Source organism: Oncorhynchus mykiss, chromosome 10 (assembly GCF_057628025.1).
Source record: "Oncorhynchus mykiss isolate SJ-2025 chromosome 10, ASM5762802v1, whole genome shotgun sequence".
NCBI lineage: Eukaryota > Metazoa > Chordata > Actinopteri > Salmoniformes > Salmonidae > Oncorhynchus > Oncorhynchus mykiss.
This window is the reverse complement of record NC_143031.1, coordinates 78,011,346-78,038,767: the sequence shown is the minus strand read 5'-3', so window position 1 is coordinate 78,038,767 and position 27,422 is coordinate 78,011,346. Positions and strand designations below refer to the sequence as shown.

Genomic DNA, 27,422 nt, shown 5'->3' with positions numbered 1-27,422 from the left:
AGAGAGAAACGGAGAGAGAGTGAAAGAACCATCTAGCACCCCGACTTCAAAACCAATCGGCCATGTCTCAGTACCGAACAGGGAGTGGGAGAGAAAGGGGGGAGAGAGATAGTAAAAGAGTGAGACAGAGAGAAAAATAGGAAGAGTGAGAGAGGAAGAGAAAGAGGCAGAAAGAAAGAGGCAGAGAGAGAGAGAGAAAGAGAGGCTTGATGAATACACACGTGAGGTCCCTGCTGAGGTGACTTACAGGTTTATGGGTAAAAATAGGAACGGAGTGATGGAGCAGAGTGATGGAGCAGAAAGACAGAGGAGCAGAGGACTTGCTGGAGGGGTGGAGAGCCTCACAAACGTTTGACCGGATGGTTTGTGAGTCTCTAGTGAGACTGTGGGAGGATTAATACCCTGGATAAGAGGGCTGTGATTAAAGTGTGTGTGTGTGTGTGTGTGTGCAAGCGCACATACATGTGATGCACATCATATGGAGTGTTCAAGTTGTCTGAACGTGTCAGTAGGAAGCACATCATATGGAGTGTTCAAGTTGTCTGAACGTGTCAGTAGGAAGCACATCATATGGAGTGTTCAAGTTGTCTGAACGTGTCAGTAGGGAAGCACATCATATGGAGTGTTCAAGTTGTCTGAACGTGTCAGTGGGAAGCACATCATATGGAGTGTTCAAGTTGTCTGAACGTGTCAGTAGGAAGCACATCATATGGAGTGTTCAAGTTGTCTGAACGTGTCAGTGAGGAAGCACATCATATGGAGTGTTCAAGTTGTCTGAATGTGTCAGTAGGAAGCACATCATATGGAGTGTTCAAGTTGTCTGAACGTGTCAGTAGGAAGCACATCATATGGAGTGTTCAAGTTGTCTGAACGTGTCAGTAGGGAAGCACATCATATGGAGTGTTCAAGTTGTCTGAACGTGTCAGTAGGAAGCACATCATATGGAGTGTTCAAGTTGTCTGAACGTGTCAGTAGGAAGCACATCATATGGAGTGTTCAAGTTGTCTGAACGTGTCAGTGAGGAAGCACATCATATGGAGTGTTCAAGTTGTCTGAACGTGTCAGTAGGGAAGCACATCATATGGAGTGTTCAAGTTGTCTGAACGTGTCAGTAGGAAGCACATCATATGGAGTGTTCAAGTTGTCTGAACGTGTCAGTAGGAAGCACATCATATGGAGTGTTCAAGTTGTCTGAACGTGTCAGTAGGGAAGCACATCATATGGAGTGTTCAAGTTGTCTGAACGTGTCAGTAGGAAGCACATCATATGGAGTGTTCAAGTTGTCTGAACGTGTCAGTAGGAAGCACATCATATGGAGTGTTCAAGTTGTCTGAACGTGTCAGTAGGGAAGCACATCATATGGAGTGTTCAAGTTGTCTGAACGTGTCAGTAGGGAAGCACATCAATGACATGGCTCCACGGGACACTGTTTATTTAATGTATTTATTTGATAGGCTGCAGCCCATCTACATACATTAACATTCCATAAGACAACAGTCCTATATGGATCCCAGAAGTAATGACGACCCAAGAGCTCATTTAACATCATTACAAAAAAAGGGCACATATGGCCGTTATCTAATGACTACTAATTATCTCAATGTCTGGCATGCCAAATGGCACCCTATTCCCTATGTAGCTTACTACTTCTGAAAAGTAGTGCACTAAAACAGGGAATAGGATGCCATTTGGGATGCCAGACAATCCATTTTCATTTGCTCGGGAGTAATTGAAGCAAAACAGCCTTACTCCAGCTTCAGCACAGTAGAATTGGTCACAATGATGAATTACAGACATATTGGTGTGTGGTGATCAATGCATTGCACGAAACCATGAATCAAAAGTGTAAACTCGTCATGATGAGCCTTCATCTAATTGAATAACAATGATACTCCCACAATGAATTGGAGGTAGCATTGAAAATGATCAAATTCAATGGTCTTTCATTTCAGAGAGAAAGGCATAAATCTATAAAACAGAAAGCACAGATATAATACATTTTGATTCTCACTTTCATTCATAGAAAAATAGAAACTAGAAACCCCTTCATGTGTGTTTTGAACCAGGCCTCAGGCAGTCGGTAAAAGGCAGTTTGAGGTGAGGTGTTAATACCATCTGACAAACTGGTAACATATTTCATCCAGTCTGACATCATTAACTAATCAAGATCGATCGTTCCTCCTCCGTGACTTTGGTCGCACCCGCTGTCATCACGCGCGTGTGTTCCAGTGTGTGTGTTCTCCCGACTCATCACTTTCCCTTCCAGAGATCCGACTCGGGCTGGACCCAGTCCCCTCCCATGATGCTTTGCAGGCGAAAGTCTTGGAAATATTCCAAGAGGTGGCTGCGTCGTGAGAGAGAGAGAGAGAAAGTGCAGTCTGTCAGTTTGGTAACACACACAATCTGTGAATTTGCGAGACACACGCGCGCACACACCCGCACACAGAAAACTGTGAATTTGCATGTAATTTTCTCAGTGTAATAAAACATGGGGCTGACTATTGGAATCTGTCCACTGACAGCTAACACATCTAAGCATTGAATACTTATGCAGTGGTGGAGAGGTGTCTCTGTCACACACACACACACACGGAATAGTTATGCTGCAGAGGAGTAGGCTTTATCTCCGTCATCTAAACATATTTTTAAAAGTAGAGTTGGCAGTGTGTGTGTGTTTGTATAGACTCGGCAATGCAGTCTTCTCCAGAAAAATGCTCTGTAAGAGTTTCAGCCTTGAACATTGTGTGTCTGAAGAAGGAAGAGACTGTGTTCTGACTAAAGAAAGGTAGACAGACATGAACCCTCCTTTTCTACAGACAGACATGGACCCTCCTTTTCTACAGACAGACATGAACCCTCCTTTTCTACAGACAGACATGAACCCTCCTTTTCTACAGACAGACATGAACTCTCCTTTTCTACAGACAGACATGAACCCTCCTTTTCTACAGACAGACATGAACCCTCCTTTTCTACAGACAGACATGAACCCTCCTTTTCTACAGACAGACATGAACCCTCCTTTTCTATAGACAGACATGAACCCTCCTTTTCTACAGACAGACATGGACCTTCCTTTTCTACAGACAGACATGAACCCTCCTCACAGTGAAAGCAGACAACCAGGTTTTCCTCTAGGATTTTGCATCTCCATTCCATTCATTTTTTTATACTGAAAAACTCCCCAGTCCTTAACGATTACAAGCATACCCATAACATGATGCAGCCACCATTATGCTTGAACACATGGAGAGTGGTACTCAGTAATGTGTTGTACTGGATTTGTCCCAAACATAACACTTTGTATTCAAGACAAAAGGTTAATTGCCTAGCCATTTTTTTTTGCAGTATTACTTTAGTGCCTTGTTGCAAACAGGATGAATATTTTTTGAATACTGTATGTTTTATTCTGTACAGGCTTCTTTCTTTTCACTCTGTCATTTAGGTTAGTATTGTGGAGTAACTACAATGTTATTGATCCATCCTCAGTTTTCTCCTATCCCAGCCATTGAACACTCTGTAACTGTTTTTAAAGTCACTATTGGCCTCATGGTGAAATCCCTGAGCAGTTTCCTTCCTCTCGGGCAACTGAGTAAAAAATAAAACATAAACAAAAATACAGAATTACACTTTGACATTATGGGGTTTTCTGTGTAGGCCAGGGACAAAAATGTGTTTTTTTATCAAATCAAATGTATTTATATAGCCCTTCGATATCTCAAAGTGCTGTACAGAAACCCAGCCTAAAACCCCAAACAGCAAGCAATGCAGGTGTAGAAGCACGGCAAGCATTTCATCCATTTTACATTCAGGCTGTAACAACAACACAATGTGGAAAACGTCTGGGGCTGTGAATACTTTCTGAAGGCAATAAACAGACTCACAAGTTGGGCTTCTGCCCCTCCACGAGGTCAGCCTGGGGGACGGGGTAGAGGGACTCGTAGGTACGCCCCGCACCGGACCCGTGGATGGCGTACGAGTTCATCTTGTTCACGTTAGGGGGGAAGTAGCACCAGGGGAGAAGAGCCTCACCCTCCCACCTGTTTCCTGTGATGGTTGCCGTGAACGACAGGGGCAGTTGTTGCTGGAAACAAAAACAAAAAATAGGTTTTAAACCAAACTGATGACTGTATCTGTTGGACCCTTAGATTACTGTTAGGGCAAGTGACAAAATAGAGGTAAGTCTGTGTGAATATAACTTGATGAAATATATTGGGCCAGAACTAAATATTCATAAGATATGAGTGTAATACATTGTACTCTTTCATTGTTCATTCATTCATGCATTAATTAATTAATTCATCCATCCATTCATTCATGCATTAATTCATTCATCCATCCATTCATGCATTAATTCATGCATCCATCCATTCATTCATGCATTAATTAATTAATTCATCCATCCATCCATTCATGCATTAATTCATTAATTCAGCCATCCATTTATTCATTCATGCATTAATTCATCCATGCATTCATTCATCCATTCATTCATTCATCCATCCAGTCATTCATCCATCCATCCATCCATTCATAGGGAGGATGTGAGGGTGTTCACTTACCATGAATGCGTGACCTCTTCCAGAGAGCAGTAACACCAAGTGTTGTCCATGTCTGCAACAGAAGAGTAATAATCAGTATAGTGCTACTGGAGAACCATCAATCAGACCATCAACGCCTCTAGAGAACGGCTCTACTTACGGACACACTTCCACCTCAAGATAGTTCACAGTAGTACTGTCCAGGAAGAACGCCTCAACCACTGTAGAAAAATAACATGAAAAGGGTTATATTATACGCATTGAAAACCATCTTGTTGTGCCTAGTGGCCTAAAGTAGGATGACTGAAAAAACGTCCACAAACAACAGAAAAAATGAGCAATCAACGATACATTCAATATTTACTTCACAATTATTATGATTTAATAGTAGTAATAGTTATGATTATGCAATTACCCCCACGACCAGAACAAACCACCACTGTTCTCTCTACCCACCTTTATAGTCCCAGAGGCCAGGGAAGGGCTGTCCTGTTATAACTCTACCTTTATAGTCCCAGAGGCCAGGGAAGGGCTGTCCTGCTCTCTCTCTACCTTCATAGTCCCAGAGGCCAGGGAAGGGCTGTCCTGCTCTCTCTCTACCTTTATAGTCCCAGAGGCCAGGGAAGGGCTGTCCTGTTCTCTCTCTACCTTTATAGTCCCAGAGACCAGGGAAGGGCTGTCCTGTTCTCTCTCTACCTTTATAGTCCCACAGGCCAGGGAAGGGCTGTCCTGTTATAACTCTACCTTTATAGTCCCAGAGGCCAGGGAAGGGCTGTCCTGCTCTCTCTCTACCTTTATAGTCCCAGAGGCCAGGGAAGGGCTGTCCTGTTCTCTCTCTACCTTGATAGTCCCAGAGGCCAGGGAAGGGCTGTCCTGTTCTCTCTCTACCTTCATAGTCCCAGAGGCCAGGGAAGGGCTGCCTTGTTCTCTCTCTACCTTCATAGTCCCAGAGACCAGGGAAGGGCTGTCCTGTTCGCTCTCTACCTTTACAGTCCCAGAGGCCAGGGAAGGGCTGTCCTGTTCTCTCTCTACCTTCATAGTCCCAGAGGCCAGGGAAGGGCTGTCCTGTTCGCTCTCTACCTTTATAGTCCCAGAGGCCAGGGAAGGGCTGTCCTGTTCTCTCTCTACCTTCATAGTCCCAGAGCCCAGGGAAGGGCTGTCCTGTTCTCTCTCTACCTTTATAGTCCCAGAGGCCAGGGAAGGGCTGTCCTGTTCTCTCTCTACCTTTATAGTCCCATAGGCCAGGGAAGGGCTGTCCTGTTCTCTCTCTACCTTTATAGTCCCAGAGGCCAGGGAAGGGCTGTCCTGTTCTCTCTCTACCTTTATAGTCCCAGAGGCCAGGGAAGGGCTGTCCTGTTCTCTCTCTACCTTTATAGTCCCAGAGGCCAGGGAAGGGCTGTCCTGTTCTCTCTCTACCTTTATAGTCCCAGAGGCCAGGGAAGAGCCGTCCTGTTCTCTCTTTACCTTTATAGTCCCAGAGGCCAGGGAAGGGCTATCCTGTTATAACTCTCTCTACCCACCTTCATAGTTCCAGAGGCCAGGGAAGGGCTGTCCTGGAGGGCCGGAGGGACCAGGAGGGTTGTTGAAGAAGGGAGCAGACACCTGCATCTTCATCCCTCCATCCCCGGGAGAAAACGTCACCTTCACAGGGTCATGATCCACAGGAAGGCTGTCCCATGTGGTGCTGATCACAAACTCCATCTCAGTCTGACAGAGAGAACGATTGGTTATGGGTTTTGCTGTTTTGTATTTACAATGGGTTTAGACTATGCTGTGTAAAGACCAACAGCCAAGTCCCAGATCTGTTTGTGATATCATGTTCATTCCCGGGCTTGACAATGAGTGCAGGAGTTGACAGCAGCACCAATACTAGGGAAGTCAAACATTCAGGCTGCTGCATACACTATGGAGGATAAATGGAACTATGGAGCTTATTATGTACCTATGGAGACTAAATGGAACTATGGAGCTTATTATGTACATATGGAGCTTATTATGTACCTATGGAGACTAAATGGAACTATGGAGCTTATTATGTACCTATGGAGGATAAATGGAACTATGGAGCGAATTATGTATCTATGGAGGATAAATGGAACGAATTATGTACCTATGGAGGATAAATGGAACTATGGAGGCTAAATGGAACTATGGAGGCTAAATGGAACTATGGAGGATAAATGGAACTATGGGGGCTAAATTGTGTTCAAGAGCATTTCTTTACTCACTCAAATGGTTATACGAGTGAGAACTAGGTGTAATTGTTGCAATAGCTTTTGATTTTGTCATATATAATTATTTTATATTGTGCTAACTACCCCTAATGTGGACAGTTGGTATTACTATCTTACACAAGCTTGCATTTTCAACGGATAAATGGAGTGGATTTACACCTCCTTTTAACCTCACGTTGGTGATGTTAATATACACGTTTACAGTCATCAAGATGATACTAAATCGATTGCTTAAAAACAGATTTTTATACTTGGTTTGGTATCATTTATTTTAGCATACGTGCCTGTCCGTCACAGGACTTTGAACACAGTTGATCATTTTCAAACTCAACTACAAGGAAAAATCGTGTCACTCTCTTTATAAAAGTCGCTGGCCACAAACAAATACACCGATTTGAAAGTCAAGCTATCGCCAAAGACAGTCAAGCTATCACCAAAGACAGTAAAGCCCTGTCACTATGTAGATCTACCGGTGAGGTGGTGATTCGTTGAAATGATCCAATCAGAAAAGTGTTGTTTCTCTTTTCTTATTGGCCGTCTACCGGAAACACTGTGGGTGGAGGACGCTCAACCTGTCAGAATTACAGTGTGCTCAGATTCCCTGTCTGTGTTGAATAGTTTATCATCTGACAAATCTAATAGAAGTTACTTACTTTTTGGAGGCATTCATGTTATTATGGAGAATCGTTGGATCCCAGCCAATTTGGGTGTGGAAGGGAAAGAAATTGTAGACCAGATAGCCAAAAGGGCTTTAAAACTAGACATGTTTGATATTGATGTTCTACTGGGTAGCAGTGAGGCCAAATGTAAGATCAGAGCCATTCTGATAGATGTGTGGCAGAAGAGATGGGACTCTTCTGGGCTGGCTTTTATATGTCTTCCAAAGAAAGGTCGCTGGACCAAGACTCAAAGGTCAGATTAGGAAGGAAGAGGTTGTGTTTGCTCGATTGCGCACGCATTGAACTCCTCATTACATGGTTGGCAAGCATGCGAATGGTTTGTATCTGGAGTGTTTGGGCGATGAAACGGTGGAGCATGTGTTGTTATAAGTATGTTGAAGAGAGGGAAAGATTCAAGTGGAAGGTCATTGATATTGGACGGGGTTTGGAAGGGGTTTGGGGGATGGTGGAGGGTCTTGGACGATATTCTGCTAATTTTCTCATTGATGGAACATTTGATCTCAATACAGTTTTTTGTTTCCAAAAATAAAATCTGTTTCGAACAGAGTAGACTTCACCCGTTGCCAAGGTTTCTGAAAATTGCGTTGTTTAAGACTGCAAAGTAGGCGTTCCCTAACGAAAATAAACAAGAACGCGCCAATTGGCTCTCGCTAGTTCGTGCTTGGCTCTGCCCACCTCCTTGCTAGTTCTGCCCACTGTGATTAATTTGCTCCCATTGGAAACGTCAGGCTGTTGTCTGTTAGTTAAGGCTGTTGGGTTAGTTAAACAAATATTTTTAAACACTGTCGCACAGGGAGATTAGGTCATACATGGCTACTACATGTTCTCATCTCTCGACAGGTCTATGTTGTATACCCAAGTTCGATATGGTTGGTCTTTTAGACGAGCGCAAACGTTACATTTCGCCGCGGTTATTGTCCCGTTCCATTGATTTCTATACAATATCCAGGGATTCATTTGCGCGCATTATTGATTACAGTAAAACAAGCTAATCCATTCTAGTATAGAATGGCCTCTTGGTAAATGCTGTCGTGTGCAGTTTATAAGGTGCTAATTTAGCAAAATATAGGTGTGACACGTGTGTAGGGCGTTTTTTAAATGTTTGGTATTCAAATATCACAAACAATTGAAGCGTATCATGATTATTATTTTGGACATTTAAAACGGGTGTTTTGACACTGGGCTAAAAATCTAAAGTCGGGGGCATATTCATCACGCCGATTCTGTAGCAAAACGTTTCTTAAATGGAACGAAACGGAGGGATGAATTTGTCCAATTTTAACTCTCGATCAATTTTGGGAAATGATTACCCCTGTTTGCTTCGGTTTGGTTCTTAAACGGTAAATGGTTTGCGTAATGAATACACTCCTTGAAACATCAACATTATAATTTTCCAATTTATGATTTAGGAATAAACAGGATTTTACTTCATCAAATAAAAAACTACTGAATGAGTCCAAAAACATGCTTCGATTTACTGATTCTGATGACAACTGAAAACACAAAATATTATTGCCTACTAACACGTCTGAGACCAGGCTAAAATAAGCCTGCCCTGCACACTGGTGCCAGCATGGTAGACCAAGAGCAGTGTTATTCGTAGTAGCCGCATAAGTATGGCACAATGCAGTAATTTGGAAAACATAAAACTTGTACTAAACTTACCATTTTAAGTTCTGCGCATGTAAGTACATAGAGGAAGATAACCGCTTTTAGCGACACCGATGTCCACGATCGGTGCATCATGACTGATAGGAAGGCTAACGTTACTTACTTTGTAAGAAGATTAATCCAGTTTCGCGCTGGTGTGATGCCTATATATTTAGCTTGTTATCAAAATACATACAGTAGCTCGTGCCAAAGAGATAATGCACTTTCAATGGAGTATCAACTTCCTGGTATGATCATATTATGATATATCTTCCATATCAGATGTTCTTGGGTGGAATAATTACGGAATCAGTTGGCACGCAACCCAGTACAACAGTCTCGAAGTACATTTGTTTACATATTGAAATGGCGTTTCATATCTAATTGATTGATGCCAGGTTTAAACTGTGTTCCAGGAAATAGGTGGAACTGTTTGTATGTTTCTAATTTATGGGGGCAGAATAGGCGGTTGCACTTCTTTTTTGTGATTGGTTTTTCAGCCGTGCCCTTCTTTAAATCGACGGCGGAAGGATTATCGAGAAATTAAACGGTTAGTTTAATTTGTTTGCTTTGGTGTAAAGATGGAATTGCACATAGCACAATTAATCGTATAGCTTGTAGCCAACATTATTTGGTCAGATTACGTGATATGTGCAAGCGAAAAGCTGTTTTTACCCATTGAAATGTTTGTCGCTCACACGATATCACACAGCAGTCAGTGCCTGCTGACTCAAAATTTGCTTAGCTAGTTACGCCTAGTAACCCGCCAGCTATCAGTAAACATTAACATTAAACAACATTGTTGTTTTTCAGGGTCATGACAAGGGCTCGCCCAGCAAATCAACTATCTTATTCCCCGAATCTTTTGAAAACCACCTGTTGATTGTACAAGCCTGTGTTGTGTTTGTAGCAAGCTTGTGTTGTAACTAGCAAGACAGAGGGCATGTATGGTTTACGGTAGCTATAGCTAGCTATCGATCTCTTTTTAAGTAATATGTGCGGTCTTTTCTTGTGCAGATTCAATGCAAGATGTCCACTGAAGTCGAGTTTTTGCGTGATCAAGGTTAATTGCATAATCTCTGAATACTAGTCTTGTTGTCAGATCCATTTTAGCCATAGCCTACCTGTGATGCAACCAGGAGACTTTTGAAAGAGTCCAGCACAATGTCAAAATTCTCTTGGTTGCATTGCAGCTAGCCACAGCCATACCCATTTTCATAAGCTTTGCATATTATATTTATGTCTTTGTTATTGTCTACCATCTGATTTCATACTGTATTTATCATTGCAGTACAAAGGCTGAACTCTGCCTTGAGTCACTATCAGGATAGGCACCGCTCTGAAGCCACATCAGCACCACAGGTACTGTAAGGTGTGAAAGGGTTTTGCTGGGATATAGCAACAGTCTGTTATTAATCCGTTGTAGTCGACACTGCTCAGTGCCAAAAAGATAAACCAATGTTCGTTAGCAATGGTCAAACATTAGCTGCTAGCCTATAATGTACTTTTTACTCCATACATTTTCCCTGACACCCAAAAATACTTGTTTTGAATGCTTAGTTGCACAGGAAAAGGGTCCAATTCTCACACACATCAAGAGAACATCCCTGGTCATCCCTAATGCCTCTGACCTGGTGGACTCACTCAACACACATGCTTAGTTTGTAAATTATATTAAATCAAGTATTTTACCAGGTGACTCACTTTTACTGGAGTCATTTTTCTATTAAGGCATCTTTACTTTTACAATTGAGTACTTTTTCCACCACTGCTGCACACTGCCAAATATATAAACCACAAAATATGGCCTAGATGATAAAATCCATTAGATTTTGAGTATGAGTAATACTAGGAGGAGTCAGGCCTGAGAGCTTTCTAAATGCTCTGTTTCTGCAGGGTGAAGAGGAGACTCACGCAGAGACCCCAGCCCCCTGGCTGTCTGACCAGAGGTAAGAGAGGAACAACCCGAGCCCCGCTGTCACCCAACAGTGACATGGCCCTCTTTAGAAACCGAAGCCTATGTGTGTCCCCTAAATGGCACCCTATTCACAAAATAGTACACTTCTTTTCATCAGAGCGCTGCCCATAGGGTTCTTGTCAGAAGTAGTGGAGTAGTGTGTCATACGGAACACAGCCCATGTTCCAGCCTCTTAAAGGTTAAAGGTCGTGTTTTGCTGAGGGTGGGCTACCTGTTTCACCACCAGTCTGAAGTAAAGACCAAGGGTCAAAAACCAACATTGACACGACGACAGTGAAGGAAGTTCTGAATGTCCACTTTTTTCTTCTGCTCACTGCCCTCTTCTTCTAATGATGAGAACCAACAAAAAGATGTCAACGCTGATAACCACTGCTTTACTGTTGCAACACTTCACTCTATATGTTGCGGCTACGTAAAGTCCAATTTCATTGGACATGGAAGACATCTCTCACCATCCCATCTGGAGACTTTCTACACCCATCTTGCAAAATATGTCGAACTCAGATCTACAGCACATTCAAAGATGGAGAGTTAAAATATGATTAACCTCATGGCACCAACAACAAGTGATACCTGTTCCTAAGACGACAATTGCCGCCTGTTCCTAAGACGACAATTGCCGCCTGTTCCTAAGACGACAATTGCCGCCTGTTCCTAAGACGACAATTGCCGCCTGTTCCTAAGACGACAAGTGACGCCTGTTCCTAAGACGACAAGTGACGCCTGTTCCTAAGACGACAAGTGACGCCTGTTCCTAAGACGACAAGTGACGCCTGTTCCTAAGACGACAAGTGACGCCTGTTCCTAAGACGACAAGTGACGCCTGTTCCTAAGACGACAAGTGACGCCTGTTCCTAAGACGACAAGTGACGCCTGTTCCTAAGACGACAAGTGACGCCTGTTCCTAAGACGACAAGTGACGCCTGTTCCTAAGACGACAAGTGACGCCTGTTCCTAAGACGACAAGTGACGCCTGTTCCTAAGACGACAAGTGACGCCTGTTCCTAAGACGACAAGTGACGCCTGTTCCTAAGACGACAAGTGACGCCTGTTCCTAAGACGACAAGTGACGCCTGTTCCTAAGACGACAAGTGACGCCTGTTCCTAAGACGACAAGACAAGTGACGCCGGTTCCTAAGACGACAAGACAAGTGACGCCGGTTCCTAAGACGACAAGACAAGTGACGCCGGTTCCTAAGACGACAAGTGACGCCGGTTCCTAAGACGACAAGTGATAGACACTCACCTGTACTGACCAGGAGACCTTTGAATCTCTAATGTAACAGCGTAGATGTTTTCTCTTATCAATCTACATCTTTATCACAGTTAATAAGGGTGATGTTTAACTCTTGACTGGAAAAAAACCATAAAGTTTAGTTGGTCTAACTTTTTACATCAGCAGGGCTAATATCACTTGTCGTCTTAGCAACAGGTATCACTTGTCGTCTTAGCAACAGGAATCACTTGTCGTCTTAGCAACAGGTATCACTTGTCGTGTTAGCGAAGTTTATGTTTTTGTTGCAATTTCCTCGGCCACGTGCCAATTCACAATTACAACAACTGTTTTTAGAAACGTTGTTTATTTGGTGGGTCACTAGACGACGTGGACTATTTGAGTCCGAATGTCTATATTTGGAAAATGATACAGGTCAGTAGTGTTAAATTAAATGTAAATAAATAGTTTACTTACAGTGACTGTGATTGTTGGTTTTCTTACCCACCTTAGTTGAATGCATTGACTAAGTTGCTCTGGATAAGTGTTTGACAAATTAGCAATAGGTCATTCCAGTATTGTGGTTCTCTTCCAGTCTGATGAAGATCATTCCAGTCTGATATAGGTGATTTCCAGTATTGTGCTTGTGTTCCAGTCTGATATAGGTGATTTCCAGTATTGTGGATGTGTTCTAGTCTGATATAGGTGATTTCCAGTATTGTGGTTGTGTTCCAGTCTGATATAGGTGATTTCCAGTATTGTGGTTGTGTTCCAGTCTGATATAGGTGATTTCCAGTATTGTGCTTGTGTTCTAGTCTGATATAGGTGATTTCCAGTATTGTGGTTGTGTTCTAGTCTGATGAAGGTGATTCCAGTCTGATATAGGTGATTTCCAGTATTGTGGTTGTGTTCCAGTCTGATATAGGTGATTTCCAGTATTGTGCTTGTGTTCTAGTCTGATGAAGGTGATTCCAGTATTGTGGTTGTGTTCTAGTCTGATGAAGGTGATTCCAGTCTGATATAGGTGATTTCCAGTATTGTGGTTGTGTTCCAGTCTGATATAGGTGATTTCCGGTATTGTGGTTGTGTTCTAGTCTGATATAGGTGATTTCCAGTATTGTGGTTGTGTTCTAGTCTGATGAAGATGATTCCAGTATTGTGGTTGTGTTCTAGTCTGATGAAGGTGATTCCAGTATTGTGGTTTGTGGATGTGTTCCAGTATAATGGCTCCCCTCCTATCAGAGTATGACCGTCACATGGATGACATGACTGAACAACTGCAGAGCTACCAGGTGAACATTTGTCCAAATTATCCCTGTTCTGTTTGTTCATTCATCTTTTGGTGTCTGACTACAACAACATGTAAGGATTGTGTTTTACATTGGAGTTATTTTATGATTGACAACAATATATTTCCAAAGTGATGGACAGTTAATCTTTACCTCACACTTTGAACTCCAAGATGCAGATGACTGCCATCAGACTGAAGCTGGACACGGTGGTCAAGGAGAATGAACGGTACGGTTTAAACTTCAGTACTCTGACCACAGCCTGCCGGTCCCTTTTTACACCAATGAGGTAAGTTAACGCTGTGTGTGTGTTGCCGTCTCCCATCCAGGCTGCATGCCGAGCTGAGGGAGTCCGTAGAGAGGCAGCTGCAGACCCTCCCAGTCAGTACAGGACCAGGGGTGGAGGGGGACACACTGGGAGACGAGGGGCTCATCAGCAACCTTCACCAACAGATACATCTCTCTGTACAGGTTAGTCTAAACACCTCCACGTGTGTGTGTGACGATATGGCGTGTGTGTGTGTGACGATATGGCGTGTGTGTGTGTGACGATATGGCGTGTGTGTGTGTGACGATATGGCGTGTGTGTGTGTGACGATATGGCGTGTGTGTGTGTGTGTGACGATATGGCGTGTGTGACGATATGGCGTGTGTGTGTGTGACGATATGGCGTGTGTGTGTGTGACGATATGGCGTGTGTGTGTGTGACGATATGGCGTGTGTGTGTGTGTTACCTGCATTATAATACACCCTACTGTAAGGCTCTCTGGATGAGACCATATGCTGAGTGACTAAAATGTTGTGTGCATATATTGAAGTGTGCATATATTGAAGTGTGCATATATTGAAGTGTGCATATATTGAAGTGTGCATATATTGAAGTGTGCATATATTGAAGTGTGCATATATTGAAGTGTGCATATATTGAAGTGTGCATATATTGAAGTGTGCATATATTGAAGTGTGCGTATATTGAAGTGTGCATATATTGAAGTGTGCATATATTGAAGTGTGCATATATTGAAGTGTGCGTATATTGAAGTGTGCATATATTGAAGTGTGCATATATTGAAGTGTGCATATATTGAAGTGTGCGTATATTGAAGTGTGCATATATTGAAGTGTGCATATATTGAAGTGTGCATATATTGAAGTGTGCGTATATTGAAGTGTGCATATATTGAAGTGTGCGTATATTGAAGTGTGCGTATATTGAAGTGTGCATATATTGAAGTGTGCATATATTGAAGTGTGCATATATTGAAGTGTGCGTATATTGAAGTGTGCATATATTGAAGTGTGCATATATTGAAGTGTGCGTATATTGAAGTGTGCATATATTGAAGTGTGCATATATTGAAGTGTGCATATATTGAAGTGTGCGTATATTGAAGTGTGCGTATATTGAAGTGTGCATATATTGAAGTGTGCATATATTGAAGTGTGCATATATTGAAGTGTGCGTATATTGAAGTGTGCGTATATTGAAGTGTGTGTGTGTGTAGGAGCGAGACCAGGCCATGGAGCTGTGGCGGGCCTCAGCCCAGGAGCTGGACCGTTTACAGCAGCTCTACCAGATAACCACCTCTGACGGACAGCTCCATGTTGCCGAGCAACAGCGCCTCAAGGTAGATCCTTCTCCCAGTTTGGCCCCCAGAGGGCAGCGTTGTTATGGATTTCATCCCTCTCCCATTGAGATCAGTGAGTGGAGCTGATCGTTGCTGCTTCTAAACCTCTGTAATGCTAGAAGTTGGTACAAGCTTTGAGTTTTACTTTGTGTCCGTAGTTCAGATTAATTCAATGTCGTCGTCTAAGAGGAAGTGATGTGAGGGAAGTTGTCATTAACCCCGCCCCTTTATTATTTTTTTTGTCATAGGATCAACTCATCCAATTCCAGCAGCACGTCCAGAAACTCCAAGTCACCAATCAGAAACTGGAATCTGTAAGTTGCAGCCAATCACTAGGTCAAATATATATATGTGTGTGTGTGTGTAACGTTATAATAGTGTTTCTGATATCGAATGTAGAATATTGGATCATTGGTAAATAATGAATCTGTTTTACACATGGCCACAACACTAACTAGACCAGTCAGTCTGTCTGTCTGGCTTAATGCTTGCAGACAGGAAGGAGCCTAATCCATTCGCTCTCCTAGCTTTGCCCCATGCTTGTAACACACACTATCATTCTGACTTCCTTACTCACTTGCTCGCTAACTGGCTTTTCTGGATCGACTGTTACGTCAGAGACTTGCCTGTAAACTAACATGACAGTACAGGTTTACCTCACACACACCGGCCTTCTGCTTATGGAGAGTAATGTATCCATCTTCTACATTATTAATGAGGAGTGAGGCCAGGGCTTTCCTCTCTCTGTTTCTGTCTACCAGGTAGTGCTTCTGTATTGTAGTGTGAGGAGTTGTGTGTGTGTGTGTGTGTGTGAGACATTTGGTGTTTGTGAGAAGTTTAGTGTGTGTGTACTGAAGCCATCATGCCTCACCGGCGCGCGTGTCTCTCGTGCCACACTCAGACCAACCAGCAGTTCCTGAAGACGCTGACAGAACAGAGCACGGATATGGAGGAGCTACGCAACCAGCTCAGGTACACACTACTACAGTTTCAAAATGGCTGCCAATTGTCCCCAGGACAGATTACTGCAGATCCAAAATGGCCTCCTACATTTAGATCCAAAATGGCTCTCAGGAATGTAGCTCTTCAGGCAGTACTACTGCAGAGAGCAGGGTTAATTTGTTTCTCTCTTTCCACTCCTACTGCATATCCAAAATGGCCTCCTACATTTAGATCCAAAATGGCTCTAAGGAATGTAGCTCTTCAGGCAGTGCTACTGCAGAGAGCAGGGTTCATTTGTTTCTCTCTTTCCACTCCTACTGCAGATCGGCCAAAGCAGATCTGAGGATGGCCACAGCCAAGGTGGAGGAGATGACCAAGCTGATGCAGAACGTCCAGGACCAGATACAGAGACGGGTAGGAAGCAATAGGGCTTCTAGTTCTCTGCCGTAGTTTACCATAGCAGAATTGAACCTCAGTCCCTTTATCGTGTGTGTAGGAGGACGATGCAGCAGAGGCTCATGGTAGAGAGGAGGCCTCAGATCGAAGACTCCACCATCTCCAGTCAGCCCTCAGTCAGCTAGAGGCCAGGTGAAACACACCTGTAATCCTCACTCCAGTTCCTCTTCCGGACTCTTCCACAGGAGGCTGAGTGCATCTCTCTTCAATTCCTTCTGCTAAACTCTTTCTGTCCCCATCTGTCTCCTGCAGGTTGAAGGCAGCCAGCCAGGAGGCTGAGGGTGTACGCAGGGAGCAGGTGGTGTGGGAGAGGCAGGTGGGGAACACTGTAGTTTTTGGTATCCCTATTTTAACGTAGTATCTACAAGGTCATGTCGCTAAATAGCGCGGTGTATAACGAGGTGTACCCGTCAGGTGGGGGAGCTGCAGGTGCGCTGTGCCTCTCTGGAGGAGGAGCGCTACGAGGCCTTCTCCAAGGTCAGAGACTCCATCCAGCTGGCTGAGGAGGCCTCTCTACAGAAGGACCAGGTACATACAGTCTTCTACTGCTACGGTCTGCTTCCCTGGACACAATCTAACCTCTCTCTGTCTCACCAGGTCAGACAACCTCCTCTCTACCCCTTCCTTCACACCCTTCACTCCTCTCTGTCCGGTCAGGGACTGTCTGTCATTCAGCATAATGCTGCTGATGGTGATGGTGGTATATATCTCTGTCCGGTCAGGGACTGTCTGTCATTCAGCATAACGCTGCTGATGGTGATGGTGGTATATATCTCTGTCCGGTCAGGGACTGTCTGTCATTCAGCATAACGCTGCTGATGGTGATGGTGGTATATATCTCTGTCTGGTCAGGGACTATCTGTCATTTAGCATAACTCTGGTTGTGATGGTGGTATGTGATGGTGGTATGTATCTCCCTATCAGGCCCTGTTGAGAGAGAAACAGAAATCTGAGGAGCTGGACAGGATGAATGAAGCCGTCAGACAACTGATCCAGGATGCTGCCATACGCACCAGGAAAGAGGTGTCTCTCAACTCCTTTTTCAAAATGCTAACCCTAGTCCTCCCCAACTGTACCCTAACCCTTGTCCCGGCATCCTGAACCACCCTCTCTTACCCTAGTCCCGGCATCCTGAACCACCCTCTCTAACCCTAGTCCCGGCATCCTGAAACACCCTCTCTAACCCTAGTCCCGGCATCTTGAACCACCCTCTCTAACCCTAGTCCTGGCGTTCTGAGCCACCCTCTCTAACCCTAGTCCCGGCGTTCTGAGCCACCCTCTCTAACCCTAGTCCCGGCGTTCTGAGCCACCCTCTCTAACCCTAGTCCCGGCGTTCTGAGCCACCCTCTCTAACCCTAGTCCCGGCGTTCTGAGCCACCCTCTCTAACCCTAGTCCCGGCGTTCTGAGCCACCCTCTCTAACCCTAGTCCCGGCGTTCTGAGCCACCCTCTCTAACCCTAGTCCCGGCGTTCTGAGCCACCCTCTCTAACCCTAGTCCCGGCGTTCTGAGCCACCCTCTCTAACCCTAGTCCCGGCGTTCTGAGCCACCCTCTCTAACCCTAGTCCCGGCGTCCTAAGCCACCCTCTCTAACCCTAGTCCCGGCGTCCTGAGCCACTCTCTCTAACCCTAGTCCCGGCGTCCTGAGCCACCCTCTCTAACCCTTGTCCCGGCATCCTGAGCCACCCTCTCTAACCCTTTTTCCCGGCATCCTGAGCCACCCTCTCTAACCCTAGTCCCGGCATCCTGAGCCACCCTCTCTAACCCTAGCCCCGGCATCCTGAGCCACCCTCTCTAACCCTAGTCCCGGCATCCTGAACCACCCTCTCTAACCCTAGTCCCGGCATCCTGAACCACCCTCTCTAACCCTAGTCCCGGCATCCTGAACCACCCTCTCTAACCCTAGTCCCGCCATCCTGAACCACCCTCTCTAACCCTAGTCCCGCCATCCTGAACCACCCTCTCTAACCCTAGTCCCGCCATCCTGAACCACCCTCTCTAACCCTAGTCCCGCCATCCTGAACCACCCTCTCTAACACTAGTCCCAGCGTTTTACCATAGTGTTTCATTATCTCCAATACATCAACAGTACACTACTACCTCAACCTGTTAGGCTGCTTCTTCCTGACCACGTTCTCTCTTGATGCTGTGTTCTCAGTAGAGGAACGGAGCTGCTTCTTCCTGACCACGTTCTCTCTTGATGCTGTGTTCTCAGTAGAGAGCTGCCTCCTGACCACGTTCTCTCTTGATGCTGTGTTCTCAGTAGAGGAACTGAGCTGCTGCCTCCTGACCACATTCTCTCTTGATGCTGTGTTCTCAGTAGAGGAACGGAGCTGCTGCCTCCTGACCACGTTCTCTCTTGATGCTGTGTTCTCAGTAGAGGAACGGAGCTGCTGCCTCCTGACCACGTTCTCTCTTGATGCTGTGTTCTCAGTAGAGGAACGGAGCTGCTGCCTCCTGACCACGTTCTCTCTTGATGCTGTGTTCTCAGTAGAGGAACGGAGCTGCTGCCTCCTGACCACGTTCTCTCTTGATGCTGTGTTCTCAGTAGAGGAACGTAGAAGACTAAGGACACTGCTGACCTGTAAAATGACTAACCTAAATCGAAACTAGCCCTAACTTGAACTATAACCAAACCCTAACCTAATTTTAACCAATTCTGAAATGATCTGTTTGCAGCTCAGCAGTGTCCGTATAGTTTTTCCTTGAGGAACTCCCTGACCTGACTTCTCTGCCTGGCTGTTTACCAGGGAGGGACTGTGATTACCATTCTATTAATAGCTCTGATTTAAGATCTAACGCCCCAAGCCTGTTAATGTTAGCCTTCACCAGGCTGTCAGACACGGGTCTAAATGTAGACGTGCCTGGACACTGAAATAGCACACACTCACAAGCTGCAGTGTGCATTTCACTGTGGTGAAACCAGGGGTGCAGCTCTCTGCATTTCCCTCTGAAAAGCCTGACTTACAGAATATAATTGTTTTGTCAAGTTTAATTATTTGTATTTTTCCGTGATTTTACCAGGTAAGTTGACTGAGAACACGTTCTCATTTACAACAACGACCTGGGTAATAGTTACAGGGGAGAGGAGGGGGATGAATGAGCCAATTGTAAACTGGGGATCATTAGGTGACCGTGATGGTTTTGAGAGCCAGATTGGGAATTTAGTCAGGTCTTCGGAGTTAACACCCCTACTCTTACAATAAATGCCATGGGATCTTTAATGACCTCAGAGAGTCAGGACACCCGTTTAACGTCCCATCCGAAAGACGGCACCCTACACAGGGTAATGTCCCCAATCACTGCCCTGGGTCATTGGGATATTTTTTAGACCAGAGGAAAGAGTGCCTCCTACTGTCCCTCCAACACCACTTCCAGCAGCATCTGGTCTCCCATCCAGGGACTGACCAGGACCAACCCTGCTTAGCTTCAGAAGCAAGCCAGCAGTGGTATGCAGGGTGGCATGCTGCTGGCTAAAGTGACAGAGCAGGTAGAATATGTGGGATGTATACTATCTGTTGTTACTTCAGGTGTTCTTGACTAGTTCTGGATTGTGTTTCTTTTAGGTAGAGAACGTACGTAAACAGTGCAACTCACAGATCCATCGGATGGCTGAGGAGTTGTCGGCTCTACAACTGGAGTGTGCAGATAAAGAGTCTCAGATGGAGAGGTCCATGAGAGAGATGCGGGCAGTGGAGGAGGAACTGGAGAAGGTGAGGGGGGGTTGTGGAGGAGGAACTGGAGAAGGTGAGGGGGGGGTTGTGGAGGAGGAACTGGAGAAGGTGAGGGGGGGGGGGGTTGTGGAGGAGGAACTGGAGAAGGTGAGGGGGGGTTGTGGAGGAGGAACTGGAGAAGTTGAGGGGGGGGGTTGTGGAGGAGGAACTGGAGAAGGTGAGGGGGGGGGTTGTGGAGGAGGAACTGGAGAAGGTGGGGAGGGTTGTGGAGGAGGAACTGGAGAAGGCGAGTGGGGTTGTGGAGGAGGACCTGGAGAAGGTGATGGAGTGGAGGAGGAACTGGAGAAGATGGGGAGGGTTGTGGAGGAGGAACTGGAGAAGGTGAGGGGGGTTGTGGAGGAGGAACTGGAGAAGGTGGAGGAGGAACTGGAGAAGGTGAGGGGGGGTTGTGGAGGAGGAACTGGAGAAGGTGAGGGGGGGGGGTTGTGGAGGAGGAACTGGAGAAGGTGGGGAGGGTTGTGGAGGAGGAACTGGAGAAGGTGAGTGGGGTTGTGGAGGAGGACCTGGAGAAGGTGATGGAGTGGAGGAGGAACTGGAGAAGATGGGGAGGGTTGTGGAGGAGGAACTGGAGAAGGTGAGGGGGGTTGTGGAGGAGGAACTGGAGGAGGAACTGGAGAAGGTGAGGGGGGGTTGTGGAGGAGGACCTGGAGAAGGTGGGGGGGGGGGTTGTGGAGGAGGAACTGGAGAAGGTGGGGGGGGGTTGTGGAGGAGGACCTGGAGAAGGTGGGGTGGAGGAGGACCTGGAGAAGGTGAGGGGGGGTTGTGGAGGAGGACCTGGAGAAGGTGGGGTGGAGGAGGACCTGGAGAAGGTGAGGGGGTGGAGGACCTGGAGAAGGTGAGGGGGTGGAGGACCTGGAGAAGGTGGGGGGGTGGAGGACCTGGAGAAGGTGGGGGGGTGGAGGACCTGGAGAAGGTGGGGGGGTGGAGGACCTGGAGAAGGTGGGGGGGGGAGGACCTGGAGAAGGTGGGGGGGAGGAGGACCTGGAGAAGGTGGGGTGAAGGAGGACCTGGAGAAGGTGGGGGGGAGGAGGACCTGGAGAAGGTGGGGTGGAGGAGGACCTGGAGAAGGTGGGGGGGAGGAGGAGGACCTGGAGAAGGTGGGGGGGTGGAGGAGGACCTGGAGAAGGTGGGGGGGGGGAGGACCTGGAGAAGGTGGGGTGGAGGAGGACCTGGAGAAGGTGGGGTGGAGGAGGACCTGGAGAAGGTGGGGGGGAGGAGGAGGACCTGGAGAAGGTGGGGGGGAGGAGGAGGACCTGGAGAAGGTGGGGGGGTGGAGGAGGACCTGGAGAAGGTGGGGGGGTGGAGGAGGACCTGGAGAAGGTGGGGGTGGAGGAGGACCTGGAGAAGGTGGGGGGTGGAGGAGGACCTGGAGAAGGTGGGGGGGTGGAGGAGGACCTGGAGAAGGTGGGGGTGGAGGAGGACCCGGAGAAGGTGGGAGGGGGGGGGGGGGGGAGAAGGTGAGGTGATTGGGGAAGAAGTCATACTATTGTTTTACCAAACTGGATCGTACATTCCTACAGGTGGTGGAGGAACTTTATGGGGAATGGAGGTTATGAAGAGTTCTAATGCATTATAACCTGTTCCTATGTCATCTGTACTCCAGGTGTATAAGGAGGGTAGAGGAGAGCCAGAGTACAGGAAGATGGAGGTCCTCCACCAGAGGTCTCTGAATGCTGAGAGACTGAAGGACGACATGAACATCACCCTGCAGAGCACACACAACAAGATGAAGAAACTGGAGATGGAGTGAGACACATATTTCTGTGTGCTTAGTCTGAGCTGCTGATCTGAGATCTGTGTTCAGCTGTTAAGTGTGCTTTTTTTTAAAGTCTGCCTGTCACCTGTCTGGACCCAAGTGTATACAGTACTTTGTAATCTAAATTCCCCCTCTCTCTTCCTCCTTTCTCTCCCCCTCCCTCCCCTTTCCCCCCACAGCTACAGTGAGGAGTTGTCCCGGTGCCAGGAGGAGGTGCGGCGGCTGCAGGGGTCTCTGTCTGCAGCCAGGGAGGACTGCAGCGGGGTCAGCGAGGAGCGGCTCCAGCTGCAGCAGGAGAACATGCAGCTCCGCAGGGAGATGGAGGAGCTACGCAAGGCTAGCATGATGACCCAGAGGAGAGCTAAGCAGCAGGTGAGACTACCTGGTTAAGCACCTTTAAGACCAGACTGGATGCAGTATGAACGGGAGGGATCAGGGTAGAGGAAGGACAGGGATATAAACCAACGATGCAAGGCTTTGCTGCTCGCACAGAGACGGGCGTAACAACACGTAAGACCAGTCTGCAGAAACAGAGATGAGGAGGCAGGTAGAGGAAGGTGGGAGATGAGGAGGGAAGCAGGTAGAGGAAGGTGGGAGACAGGTCTAGCAGGTAGAGGAAGGTGGGAGATGAGGAGGGAGACAGGTCTAGCTGGTATAGGAAGGTGGGAGATGAGGGAGACAGGTCTAGCTGGTAGAGGAAGGTGGGAGATGAGGAGGGAGACAGGTCTAGCTGGTAGAGGAAGGTGGGAGATGAGGAGGGAGACAGGTCTAGCTGGTAGAGGAAGGTGGGAGATGAGGAGGGAGACAGGTCTAGCTGGTAGAGGAAGGTGGGAGATGAGGAGGGAGACAGGTCTAGCAGGTAGAGGAAGGTGGGAGATGAGGAGGGAGACAGGTCTAGCTGGTAGAGGAATGTGGGAGATGAGGAGGGAGACAGGTCTAGCTGGTAGAGGAAGGTGGGAGATGAGGAGGGAGACAGGTCTAGCTGGTAGAGGAAGGTGGGAGATGAGGGAGACAGGTCTAGCTGGTAGAGGAAGGTGGGAGATGAGGGAGACAGGTCTAGCAGGTAGAGGAAGGTGGGAGATGAGGGAGACAGGTCTAGCAGGTAGAGGAAGGTGAAAACAAGATGAGGATTAAACAGGTGGGCAGGTCAAGTCGGAGACACTCACAAACGCACCCCCCCCCCCTCACTTCCCCCCTCACACCCACCCTCACTTCCCCCCTCCTCTCCCCAGGTTTCCCAGATGGAGCAGGAGTATTCCCTAAAGGAGCAGGGTCTGGAAGCCCGGGTCAGGGAGCTGGAGGAAAGCAGTAGGAGCTCCAGTGCTGACCTGACCCGCCTCCTCTCTGCCCAGCAGAAGACCAGCCAGCGCTGGAAAGAGGAGGCCAAGACCCTCACCCTGACCTTCCACACCAAACTCACCAGCCTCAAGTTAGTTCAATGTACTGGGTACACCTGTTTGTATATGACCAATAAACTGTGATCTGACCTTCTTACTGACACTCCACCATAATAGCCCAGTGTCCATACAGGCAAGTCTACAAACTCACCAATTTGGTTTGAGGACGCCCACCTTTTCCGTTCTGCTTTGAACTTCTGAGAAGCTGTTCTGGCTCTTTCTCACTTTGCAGATCACAGTAAAAACAACGTTTCAAGCCTCCTACACACAATGTAGAGGGGAGAGATTGACAGGCTACGGACCAAATGGCCCACTGTTTGACACAGTTGCTAGTTGATGAGAGGATGTTTTGATATGAGTATGTGTTTGATGATTGGTCGATGACCACTATGACACGGTCTGTTGGTTTCAGGGGTGAGCTGAGTCGACAGAAGCAACGTTGTCAGGAACTGGAGATCCAGCTGGTGACTGACCACGAGACCATAGTAGAGGTGACTCTAACACACGCATACATACATACACACACGCACGCATACATACATACACGCATGCATACATACATACACATACACACACACACACACACACGCATACATACATACACACACGCATACATACACACACATACATACACACATGCATGCATACATACACACACACACGCATACATACATACACACACGCATACATACATACACACACGCACGCACATACATACATACATACATACACACACACACACACACATACATACATACATACATACACACACACACACGCATACATACATACATACACACATACATACATACATACATACATACACGCATACATACATACACACGCATACATACATACACACACGCATACATACATACATACACATGCGCATACATACATACACACGCGCATACATACATACATACATACATACACACGCATACATACATACATACACACACGCATACATACATACATACACACGCATACATACACACACGCATACATACATACATACACACGCATACATACACACGCGCATACATACATACATACACACGCGCATACATACATACATACACACGCGCATACATACATACATACATACATACACACGCGCATACATACATACATACATACATACACACACATACATACACACACGCATACATACATACATACACACGCATACATACACACGCGCATACATACATACATACATACACACGCGCATACATACATACATACACACGCGCATACATACATACATACATACACACGCGCATACATACATACATACATACATACACACACGCATACATACATACATACACACACGCATACATACATACATACATACATACACACGCGCATACATACATACATACATACACACGCGCATACATACACATGCGCATACATACATACACACGCGCATACATACATACATACATACATACACGCGCATACATACACATGCGCATACATACATACACACGCGCATACATACATACATACACACACGCATACATACATACATACATACACACGCGCATACATACATACATACATACACACGCATACATACATACATACACACACGCATACATACATACATACATACATACATACACATGCGCATACATACATACACACACACATACATACATACATACATACACACGCGCATACATACATACATACATACACACGCGCATACATACACATGCGCATACATACATACACACGCGCATACATACATACATACATACACATGCGCATACATACATACATACACACGCGCATACATACATACATACCTACACACACACATACATACATACACACGCGCATACATACATACATACATACATACACACGCATACATACACACACGCATACATACATACATACATACACACGCGCATACATACATACATACACACACGCATACATACATACATACATACATACATACACACGCGCATACATACATACATACATACATACACACACGCATACATACATACATACACACGCATACATACATACATACACACGCGCATACATACATACATACCTACACACACACATACATACATACATACACACGCGCATACATACATACATACATACATACACACGCATACATACACACACGCATACATACATACATACATACACACGCGCATACATACATACATACACACACGCATACATACATACATACATACATACATACACACGCGCATACATACATACATACATACATACACACACGCATACATACATACATACACACGCATACATACACACACGCATACATACATACATACATACATACATACACACACGCATACATACATACATACACATACATACATACACACGCATACATATACACACGCATACATACATACATACATACATACATACATACACACACGCATACATACATACATACACATACATACATACACACGCATACATATACACACGCATACATACATACATACATACATACATACATACACACACGCATACATACATACATACATACATACATACATACATACACACACGCATACATACATACATACACACGCATACATACACACACGCATACATACATACATACACACGCATACATATACACACGCATACATACATACATACATACACACGCGCATACATACATACATACATACATACATACACACACGCATACATACATACACACGCATACATACACACACGCATACATACATACATACATACATACACACGCATACATACACACACGCATACATACATACATACACACGCATACATACACACACGCATACATACATACATACACACGCATACATACACACACGCATACATACATGCATACATACACGCATACCGTTTTATAGAAGATTTTTAAAAAAGGAACAAAGACAATTGTTCAACTTACGTGAATTCAACACACTACTCCACACCTTGAAACCAATAGCAACCAGCATCATAATTCATATAATGAGGAAATGTGATGTCAGTGTATTGTTGCTGGGTCCAGTAGGGGAAGTGTCTCTAACGTTGTGGTTGAAATGTGTCCTGTTGTTGTCTAGTACGAGAGGCAGATGGCAGAGTATCAGGAGAAGAACAGTCGTCTCCAGAGGCGTTTGACTCAGGCAGAACAGAAGGCAACTACAGCCTCACAACAGGTACTAGGGGTCTTACACTGGGGCCAGGGAGAGGCGCACACTGATGATGTCAGCTCAGTTGTCTGATATCACCACAGGGTCATATTTATTGGGCACGCTGTAGTAAAACAGTTGAAAAACGTTGTGCAACAGAAACTCAAAGGGAGTTATTGGACACGTGTAGGTAGTCCCTCCCTGTTTTAGTCAGTGTTACTTAGTTTGCTGTCTCATGAATAGGACCCTGGATCTTATTGAGATGAGATGCAGTACTGGAATGCTGCACAGCTAGAAACGGCGTGTCTCCTGTCCCATATAATCTTCATGGACACACGTCTTTGAAGAAGCCCCGACACTGAGAGGACTTTGTTGGCTTTGACCGTTTCTAACACACTCATTTTTCTGTCTTTTCTCTTTCAGCTGAGTATAATGACGTCACAGAGGAGGAAAACATCGTCCATGGCAGACCTGGAGTCTCTATAGCGGTGTGCAGGGATGGAACCTAAGGATTTTGGGCACTTGTCCGCTGTGCCTTATAATAATACAAAATATAACATTTCACTAGCTGTTGGGCTAATTGGCTACATTTTCTACTAGCCAGTCTGAAGTGTACTAGCATCGGGCTAGCTCAATTTCCATCCCTGACTGTGTGCATTGCCAACCATTTCTACAGAAATGCCAATGTCTGTTATGGATTTATGCCATTCACTGTGATGTCTGTTATTAAAATATATTTAAATT

The 27,422-nt window shown here is 45.8% G+C and overlaps 2 protein-coding genes across 5 annotated transcripts; one reads left to right on the top strand and one right to left on the bottom strand.

Moving 5' to 3' along the window:
- Positions 1 to 1,424: 1,424 nt before the first annotated feature.
- On the bottom strand, positions 1,425 to 9,542 carry LOC110497203 (UPF0462 protein C4orf33 homolog). 2 transcript variants are annotated; one of them, XM_090188670.1, is made up of 6 exons: positions 9,121 to 9,542; positions 6,062 to 6,248; positions 4,702 to 4,762; positions 4,563 to 4,614; positions 3,885 to 4,084; positions 1,425 to 2,344 (listed from the first exon to the last, which is right to left on the bottom strand). In XM_090188670.1, the coding sequence occupies exons 1-6, from the start codon at positions 9,199 to 9,201 to the stop codon at positions 2,251 to 2,253; spliced, it is 675 nt and encodes a 224-aa protein (XP_090044796.1). In that variant the 5' UTR covers positions 9,202 to 9,542; the 3' UTR covers positions 1,425 to 2,250. The 2 variants fall into 2 exon arrangements, with proteins under 2 accessions (XP_090044796.1, XP_090044797.1); XM_090188671.1 differs by having other exon boundaries at positions 9,230 to 9,370.
- Positions 9,534 to 27,422, top strand: LOC110531901 (sodium channel and clathrin linker 1). Of its 3 annotated transcripts, XM_090188667.1 has the most exons (22): positions 9,534 to 9,655; positions 10,123 to 10,168; positions 10,397 to 10,467; positions 11,002 to 11,054; positions 13,516 to 13,588; positions 13,759 to 13,814; positions 13,915 to 14,056; positions 15,091 to 15,213; positions 15,462 to 15,527; positions 16,115 to 16,185; positions 16,479 to 16,569; positions 16,652 to 16,743; positions 16,864 to 16,927; positions 17,026 to 17,139; positions 17,536 to 17,634; positions 20,176 to 20,322; positions 21,947 to 22,089; positions 22,279 to 22,471; positions 23,332 to 23,528; positions 23,909 to 23,987; positions 26,610 to 26,705; positions 27,102 to 27,422. In XM_090188667.1, the coding sequence occupies exons 2-22, from the start codon at positions 10,135 to 10,137 to the stop codon at positions 27,162 to 27,164; spliced, it is 2,067 nt and encodes a 688-aa protein (XP_090044793.1). In that variant the 5' UTR covers positions 9,534 to 9,655; positions 10,123 to 10,134; the 3' UTR covers positions 27,165 to 27,422. The 3 variants fall into 3 exon arrangements, with proteins under 3 accessions (XP_090044793.1, XP_090044794.1, XP_090044795.1); XM_090188668.1 differs by lacking the exon at positions 17,536 to 17,634; XM_090188669.1 differs by lacking the exons at positions 17,536 to 17,634; positions 20,176 to 20,322; positions 21,947 to 22,089; ... (3 more) ...; positions 26,610 to 26,705; positions 27,102 to 27,422 and adding an exon at positions 17,209 to 17,528.